Source organism: Vicia villosa, linkage group LG1 (assembly GCF_029867415.1).
Source record: "Vicia villosa cultivar HV-30 ecotype Madison, WI linkage group LG1, Vvil1.0, whole genome shotgun sequence".
Taxonomy (NCBI): domain Eukaryota; kingdom Viridiplantae; phylum Streptophyta; class Magnoliopsida; order Fabales; family Fabaceae; genus Vicia; species Vicia villosa.
In genome coordinates this window covers 159,358,274-159,368,101 of record NC_081180.1, presented here as the reverse complement: position 1 = coordinate 159,368,101, position 9,828 = coordinate 159,358,274, and the positions used below count along the sequence as shown (strand labels likewise).

At 32.5% G+C, this 9,828-nt stretch overlaps 1 protein-coding gene across 1 annotated transcript; it reads right to left on the bottom strand.

Moving 5' to 3' along the window:
- Window positions 1–8,310: 8,310 nt before the first annotated feature.
- LOC131658316 (uncharacterized) lies at window positions 8,311–9,090 on the bottom strand. The gene has a single exon (XM_058927626.1). It carries the CDS (start codon window positions 9,088–9,090, stop codon window positions 8,311–8,313), a length of 780 nt encoding a protein of 259 aa, XP_058783609.1.
- Window positions 9,091–9,828: the final 738 nt, after the last annotated feature.

Below are 9,828 nucleotides of genomic sequence, written 5' to 3'. Positions count from 1 at the left end.
TGGTTTATAATCTGTTTCTTATTCTTATCATCTCCTTCTCTTTATTTTTATTTTTTTATTTTTGATTAATTGGATGTTGGTGTATTCATCTTGTTAAATTAAGTTTGGATTAGCACTTGATGATCTTTCATCATTTCAAATCTACCTTCCACTTGATCAAATGATTATGTGAAGTACTTTCGATTAATGATAAGTTTGTTTTAAGGTACTAAGAAGGATTTGATTGATGTAATGATCTCATCTACTTGACTAAGTCTTGATCACCTTGTTTTTACTTGTGCTATTTGTTTTAGGAGAATGATCTCTATAATTTCTCTAACAAATATGGTACATCAATTTTATTGACCGGCCTCATATATGCTACTTCTATATAAGTACATCTAAGGTTGCTTAACATAGCGCTAAATTGTCCTGAAACGTTTGATTAATCATCTTACTAACAATTAACCATATTATTGTACTAACGATATTTTAACGCACTTTAATTTTTGCCTTTAATTTTAGTCATTTGAATTCTTGTTTTTATTTTATGCAATTTATCTTTAGCATTACATTTCATACTACTTGTTTATGTTTATGCTTTATTTTCCTTTAGTTCATTTCGACATTTAATATTTTCTCTAAAAACAATAATAAAGGAAAATCCCTAAATGACTTAATTGTGGACTTAGACTATTGGTTACTATCCCTTGCTTAAGGAGTTGAACTTTTGGACCTAGGATAGATCCCTTGACTTTGAGCTTTCATCTGATACCTATGATTTCATCTGGTTCATTGTATTTGAGACTTTAAGATTTCTCTATGGCCTTTGGTTGTTTATTTGTTTGTTTTCATCTAATGCAGATTTACTTTATCTGATACCTTAAAGAAATTCATCTGATGTAAGTTCATCTGATACAAAGTCATCTAATACATTATGATTCATTTGAAGCACTTTGACATGGCTTGTTATTTGAACTTATCTGATACTTGGCTTGGTATATCTATGATTTCTTGATTATCTGGTATTTGTGAGCTTAATCCAAGGGAAAGGAATGCTTATGTTGACTTCATGTCAAGTGTTGGATTCTTTGTTGGTTAGATCTATCTTATCCTTATATTTTAATTTATGCTTTAGGATTGTACCTTCATCTCTTGCTCATCTTCTTAAATTTACAAATCTCCTCCCTCTTTTCAAAAAGCTTCTTTTTTTCAAACTTAAACTCTTTCACAATAAACTTTGACTATGTGAAGTGATCGGGAAATTTTTTCTTGAATAAATGCTAAAACATATTAAGCATATCAAAACTCTTTCAAAATTAAATGATGAATTGTTCAAGTATCCCTTGCCTAAGGGAACCACTTGAGATGATTCTCCTAACAAAATACAAAATCTCATTCAAACCTTTTGCCATTTGACTTTTCCTTTTAAAATTATTTCTCAAAGATTAGACATGAGTAATCATCATATATAGTTGAGATATAATTCACTTATCCCCATGATATTGATTGATATGGTGTTGAATATTTTCCACTTGAAAGATCTAATAGAATACTTGTTGATCTCTATCCAAGTTAGAGTCCTTCTTTCATTGTGATGCAATGATCTATTTGTTCTCATGCTTATGGTTGATTATTTGAGTTTTCTCCTTTAAGATGACAAAGTATATCTTCAATTAAAATAAATCAAAACAAACCCTCGTGTTTTTTTATGAGCAGAACTACAAATGATCTGACTTCCTTATTGCACGCAAGGGGTATGTAGGTACAAGATGCAACGTCTTTCCTAGCATAAATAAAAACCATAAAAATGTTCTTTTATCATCCCATCAATCTTTTGCGCACAACTATTTTATTTCACAACACAAATTTTCAAAAAGGTTCCGATGGAGTACCATAGATGTGAGGGATGTTAATACCCCCCCCCCCCCCCTTGCATAAACAACCCCCGTATTATTTTCTCTTTGTTTTTATTAGTTTTGTTTTAATAATTATGTGAGTTTTATTCGCTCTTTTCTCATTTCTTTGGAAACAATAAAGATCGGTGGCGACTCTTGCTTTATTTGCGAGTTAAATTAATCAATAGTTTAATCTCAATTTTCGTGGCGTGACAAGTTGACTTTCCATTTTTTGTCATTTTTGTTCCACTTGCACCTTTTAGTAACTTTTTCTTTAAATAACTAAAATTTCTTTTGTTCCATTTAATTTGTTTTTGATTTTAGTTTGGGTTTGATTATTGTTTTATTATTATTATTATTCCAACAATACATATGTTTTATATTTTGAGTATGAAATTTCATTAGCATATCACATACATACATTCTATCAGATTGGGACCACATAGTTTCAGGCTTAACAAATTTCAGTATCAAGTAAAAATTTTCATTTAAACAAACACAAATTCTTAAACAGAAAACACACATCATTCAATCCTAACCATTTAATCTCAGCAATTAGCACATGGATCACCATTTTATTCAATCTAAATCATTCATCAAATTAACTCTCATCTCATTATAATTTCCCTCCAATTTTGTTCACACTGTTCAGAACTGAATCATGCACTTGTAAACTTTCATACAAGTTTCAATTTCACCCTATCCCAATTCCTATATAAACACTCACTATTGTGAAGTCAAGACTCTCCATCTAATGCATTTTAATAAAAATAATGTGAAAGTCAAATAATCATGTCAAAAAGTATGGAAAAAGCTTCAAGAACAGTATATCAATTCAAGTGTTCAAGTCTTATCATGAGCAAAAGCCAACACCAAATTATTCAAGATTAAAGTTGAAGACTAAGCATGGATCTTGATTAATGGAGGTACAAACATGCAATTATATTGATAATTTTAGTGCTCAAATTATTCTCCAGAAAATCACTTGTATTCATTGGTCATTTGTGTTCAAAATCATTTTCAAACATAATTTTTAATCATATTTGAACCATATTAAATCTCTTTTAAATATAATTTTTTATCATGTTTGAACCATGTTAAATCACTTTCAAATATAATATATTGACTTTAATAAGTCAATAGATGTTGCATTAGGTTGGTTCAATTATTTAGACAATTCTTTAAATATTTTCATTTTTTCAAACAAACAATTTTTGGTAAATTGTGGCGTTTTTAGCAGCCATAACAGCACAAAAACCGCCACAATATACGACGTTCAGAAACAGTATTTTTATAATTGAATTTTGAAAAATGCTGCAAACTTGTTAAGTCATTTAACTGTTTGAACCGACTTAAAAAGTCATGTACGGATTTGAAAAACAACAACAACTTTTTAACACCTTTTCATGAATTCTTTTCATTTTAACATGATATTTTTTCATGAATTCACCATGATTCATAAAGGTATTATTCTCATATAAATACATAAAATTTCAAATTATATTTCACCTCTTCTATTGCAATTAACATCATTATATTCATTCATTTTCAAAATCAAGTGTTTTGATACTTTAACTTTTATTGAGAATTTTTCTACATGTGTTCTTCATATTATTTCCGAAAAATTTCTCTCTCATTCATATACACTTGAGCACTAATATATCTTTATAAATTGCTTGTTTGGAAGGGAAGATCAGTCTTAGTGATTGATACATATTCACCAATTTTATTACTCAAATAAATTTCTAGATTTTGATTATTATTGACTTGCTATCCACGATTGTTGGAAGCAAGGATTTTTGAGTAGTGAGAGGATTGTTCTCATAATCAAGTTAGTAAATCCAAGAGCGTTGTTCTTGGTGGTTGAAATCTTGTTGTCCAGGATTGTTGGAAACATGTGAGTCATTAAGGGATAATTGTTCTCTTAGTGTACTTAGTGAAAATCCAAGAGGATTGTTTTTTATGTTTGTATAGGTCTTGTACAAGTCACAAACAATATTAAAATCTCTTTCATGTTGAAAGGGGATTGGATTACTCTCGGATTGTGAGGGCAACCAGTATACATCCTTGTGTCCTTTATTTTTCTACACTCTATTGATTTCATAATCTCACCATAAATCAGAAAAATAGTATCCTTCATCACTAAAACTAGATAATTTTTCAAAGTCATAATTCACCCCCTCTTAGGCGCACTCTTAAACTTACAATTGGCATCAGAGCAGGTTATAGGTAACCTGTTCCTAAAAGATCCAGATGGCTTTCCCCAAATCAAAATTCAGTTTTTAGAGACGGTGATAGCAACAACAAGCCTCCACTATTTTGTGGAGAATACTTTGACTTCTAGAAAATTCGGTTGAAGGCTCACTTATAAGCACAAGGAGAAGAAGTATGGGAGGTTGTCCTAGAAGGTCCCTTTGTTCCTACAACCATCGTTAATGGTGTTGGTACAAAAAAACTTAAAACTTCATGGGATGACCACGATAGAAAAAAAGGTTCTTGCTGACAAAAAGGCTATCAATCTTCTCCAAGGAGCACTTATTATGAATGAGTTTTTTTCGTGTTTCTGCATGTGCAACGACAAAAGAAACATGGGATACTCTAGTAGAAACTCATGAAGGAACTGTTAAAGTCAAGAGATCTCGAATAAATACATTTATTCAAGAATATGAGTTATTCAGAATGCAGACCGGAGAATCCATCCTTGATCTACAAAAAATATTTGTTTACTTAATAAATAATTTAAGTGCACTTGGAAAGAAAGTCACTACCGAGGAACAAAATCTAAAAGTTCTCAGATCCTTAACCAGAGAATGGCAATTGAAAGTAACGGCGATATCCGAGAAGAAGAATCTATCTAAAATGACTTCCGCAACATTATTTGGAAAACTCCAAGATTACCAGACGGAACTTGGAAGACTTGAAAAACATGAAAGTCAAGAAAAGAAATCCAAAGGCACCGCTTTAAAAGTAGATTCTAAAAATGATAATCCCCTGGAGGAAGATGAAAGTTTCATGGAACTCGTAAAAAACTTGGTAAGTTTTTATTTTTAACAATGATAAATCTACTTGTTATTCAAAAAGAAAGAAACATTTCAGGAAAAGGGAGGCTTCCACTTCAAATCAAGATGTCACATGTTATGATGTGGTAAGCAAGGTCGTATAAAGTCGGATTGTCCTAAACTCTCCAAGAATAGTGCTTTCAAAGACAAAGAGGACTTCAAGAATAAAAATGCCTATATTGCATGGGAAAACAATGAGGTAAGTTCACCATCCGATTTAGATAATGACGAAATTGAAAATCTAGCATTGATGGCTTCACACCATTCTGATGATGAAGACGATGAGATTAGCAATGAATTTTCTCTTTATGATAATGATGCACAAGTTTCCATAAATGAACTCTTGAATGAATGCAAAATTCTATACAAAACAATAGCATCTCAAAATAAACAAATTTTGTCTCTAGAAGAAAAAGTCGAGACAATTGAAAAAGAATTTAGGGATGAAAAAAAAAGATAATTAGTGATAAAAAATGGAATCTTATATGTAATAATTGTGAATCACTTTCACTCCAAATTTTTAAATTAAAAAGATTTCTTGAAAGGTATGAAAAAAGATAAATTGGGTTGGAAGGGGTCCATAGCCAACAAAGATTTTCTAATGATAAAAGTGGTTATGGTTATTAAAAGTTTAACAAACCAAGTACTAGTAAAACTATCTTTGTTAATGCAAGTGACCAATCTAACAAGGAAATGAATAAAGCACAAAATGTTCATTATTATCATAAAAAAAAATTGTTAAGAAGAAATCTTATGTTTCAAGATATCAGAGCAACTTTGTACCTACTTGCTTTTATTGTGGTATTATTGGCCACACACCTAATGCTTGCTATATTAGAAACTTTAGTGTAGCAAGTGGACATTGTGGTATTATCATTTGAGTTTTACATTGATCTCTTTGTTATACTCACTTGTTTACTTTTGTGACATATGTTATCTCACACACATACACACTTGATCTATTCATGATTGATTGCTTAAGTTGTTGAAATATCCAAAGGAATACAAATGGTATTGGCTAAAATTGTCAAGGTACTCAATCACTCTTCCAATCTCTTTTATCTTTGTGCTTAGTATTATTAAAGCTTTGCACTCTACTTGTTTTAAAAATGGTTTTGTATTATTAAAGCTCAACCTTTTTAATCAACTCTTGGTTTTGTATTGTTAAAGCTCAACCAATATCTTATTTTAAACCCTAGCCTTGTATTGTAAAGCTTGACTCTTTTATTAAAACTTGTTAAGTATTGTTAAAGCTTAATATTTTTTAAAAAACCTGTTGAGTATTTGTTAAAGCTCAACACCCAAAAAGATTTTGCCACTTGGGTCTTTTATTTTTCTTTTAAGAGGAACTACAAAAGCTCTGATTTCCCTACTTCACTTAAGGGGTATGTAGGCCTGAGACGCAATTTCTTACTGAGCTCACTTTTAAAACCTTCTTTTCTCATCCTCCCACTCTATTTATACAGAAACACAAAGGTATTTTATAACAACAATAGCAATAATAATAATATTTTCAAAGAGTTTCCCTTAGAGTAACATAGATGTGAGGGGTGCTTTAAACCTTCCCCTTGCATAACAAACCCCCCGTACCCAAATCACTCATAAGTTTATTAGTTTTGATTTTAAAAACTTCTGTGGGTTTTATTCTTTCTTTCTCCCATTTCCTTTGGAAACAATAAAGCGCGGTGGCGTCTCTGTTTAAAACATATGAGCTAAGTCAATTCAATGGCTTTAGTCTCACAAATTTCACTGCTACACCATGCGCATTCTCCATCCAGTTTGAGTGCGTTGCGCTACATATTTGCCTTTTGCATTGGTAATAACGGTAACTCCTCCTTTCTTAGGTACGACATGTATGGGACTAACCCAGTTACTATCTGGTATTGGATAGATGATTCCTGCCTCTAATAACTTCTGCACCTCCTTTCTAACTACATCACTTAAAATGGGGTTTATTCGTCTCTGATGCTTGATCAGTGCATCTTGATGCATATTCTCTTATATTTTTACTTAGGCATTTCCTTACTTTATTTTGGTTATTCTTATGTTTTACTATGTTTTTATATTTTACTTTATTTTTGCCTTAAATTGATTTTCGTACTTATTTTTCAGCTTTAGCATCTCTCACGGAAACGATCATAACTAGAGTTCTAGGAATTCGATTGAGGCGTTCTAATAATCGCCGGAAAGCTAAGAGAGATATTTATGACTTTCGTGTTAGAGTCAAAGTCAGATTCGAAGCCTATATTTTCCAGATTTACGTTTGAAGCTGCAGCACTAGTTTATTTTCAATTTTGGGTCGTTAGTAGTGGGCCTGGATTTTGTAATTTGACCCAGTTGGGTCATAAACTATTTTGGTTTCACAAAAACGATCATAACTGGAGTTCTATGAACCCGATTGAGGCGTTCTAATAATCGCCGGAAAGATAAGAGAGAGAGCTATGAATTTTATGTTGGAGTCGAAGTCAGATTCGGAGCCTATATTTTCCAGATTTACGTTTGAAGCTGCATTACTAGTTTATTTTCAATTTTGGGTCGTTAGTAGTGGGCCTGGGTTTTGTAATTTGACCCAGTTGGGTCATAAACGGTTTTGGCTGATTTTTTTAGTTACCTAGGTCAGCCGCGGTACTGTTCAACACATTGCACGATTCACGAAATTTCAAAGCTTGTTTGAATGACTATGGAGAACTAATCATTTTTTAATCAATCTAACGTAATCCAGGTTCCAATACTTGAGATTATTATAATGTTAATTTTAGTTTAATTCCTTTCAACAATATTTTGTGTTCCTGTATGCTTAAGTCAATTGCATGAAATATATTGATTCAATTTGGTTGATTGTATGATCCTAACATAGGCACGTCACGCCACGTTTGCTTAATTCATTTCGTTTTTGTGTCTGATCAATCATGTTTGCTTAATTCATGAGAATTTATCCCATTTGTTTAATTCGGACAATAGGATCATACATCTTGCAAAACCCGTCGCGTTTTTCATTGAGTTCGTATCCAAATAGGAATGGACAATCCGCTTAGGGTATTAAAATTGTAATAATCGATGATAGTAGGAACTGAATCGGTAGATTGGCTTATTCTATAATCACTTTTCATAATCACTTAATTTATTCGTTTTTCCTAAAAGTTATGAATCTAAACTTAAACCCCCCAATCGAAACTTCAATTGGTTAATATAATAAAGAATCCTTGTGAGAATGATACTCGAGTCACTTGTCGCTATACTACCGTTTTCAAAATAACTCGTTTTTGATCCGTGCGCGACAGCGGATCAATGCTCTCTAGAGGTTTTACAGTCTTACTCCAGCATAATGCGGTGCATACACATATAGAGACTTATTCCTTTTAGATCTGAGATGTTTAGCCTAAAGCGGTTGGGTATTTCCTTATAACATAAAGTAGTTTTTCAGTTTTTATTTGGCTTAAATCAACATTGACTATCACTGGTCGTTCGAGTTCTTCATCTAGGAATTCGTACCTTAAGTCTTTGGGTAGTGCTTTAAGTTCGATAACAGGTTTCTTAAGGAAAGGAATAGGATCAGGGGTTAATGCTAGGCATTCACTTAGATTGTCATCTTGGTATTCCTCGCGCCAATTATCGTCTTTGAAAATATGTGGTATAGGAATGTTTAATACTTCAGAGTAGGTATTTTGTTGCTTCTCCATTTCTTTAACGCATTCATCAATAACATCTAAGAAACAACATGAATCTTTTATAGTAGGTGCTTTGAATAATTGAGAGAGAATAAACTCTACTTTTTCTTCACCAACCTCAAAAGTTAGTTTTCCTTTCTTCACGTCTAAGATGGCTCCAACGGTGGCCAGGAATGGTCTACCTAAAATAATACGGATGTTGGAGTGTTCCTTAATATCCATTATTATGAAGTCGGTGTGGATATAGAATTCTCCTATACGAACAGGAACATTTTCAAGCATACATACAGGAAATTTAACTAATCGGTCAGCTAGTTGCAAAGACATCTTGGTTGGTCTTAATTCACCTAATTTGAGTTTTTCGCAAATGGATAGAGGAATTAGACTAACACTTGCTCCTAAATCACATAAAGCTTTGTCTATGATAAATTTTCCGATTACACATGGTATGGAAAAACTACCAGGGTCTTTTAGTTTAAGAGGCATGTTGTTCTAAATTATAGCACTACATTAGCATAATAGTTTCATTATCTACGATCTTTTTCTTATTGGATAAAATCTCTTTGAGGAACTTAGCATACGAGGGCATTTGAGTAATGGCTTCTGTGAAAGGTATAGTGACGTTAAGTTGTTTTAGAAGCTCTACAAATTTCTTGAATTGCCCTTCATTTTTAGACTTAACAAGTCTTTGAGGATATGGAATTGGTGGTTTGTATGGTGCTGGAGGCACATAGGGTTTCTCTTTTTATGATGCTTCTTCACTCTTGTGTTCATTTTCACTATTGTCTTCCTTTTCAACCTCAAGTTGTTCTTTAAGTTTTTCGGTCTCTTTACTAGGTTTTTGGTACATGGTCGGGTTTTGAAGTCTTGGATCGACTGGTCCATCCAATGTAGTTCCACTTTGTAGTGCAATAGCATTAGCATGTCCTTTAGGATTTGGTTGTGGTTGTCCAGGAAAAGTACCAGCAGGTGCAGCAGTACTCGTTTATGGTTGTTCCACTTGGGAGATTTGAGTCTCTAACATTTTGTTGTGAGTCGCTAGGGCGTCTAACTTATTTGCTAATTGCTTCAATTGTTCACCGGTGTGAATATTTTGGTTTAGGAAATCCTTGCTTTGTTGAGCTTGAGTAGCAATGAAGTTTTCCATCATGATTTCGAGGTTAGACTTCCTAGGAATGTTAGGAATGTTTGCAGCGGATTTTTGATACCCTGGCGGAACAACAG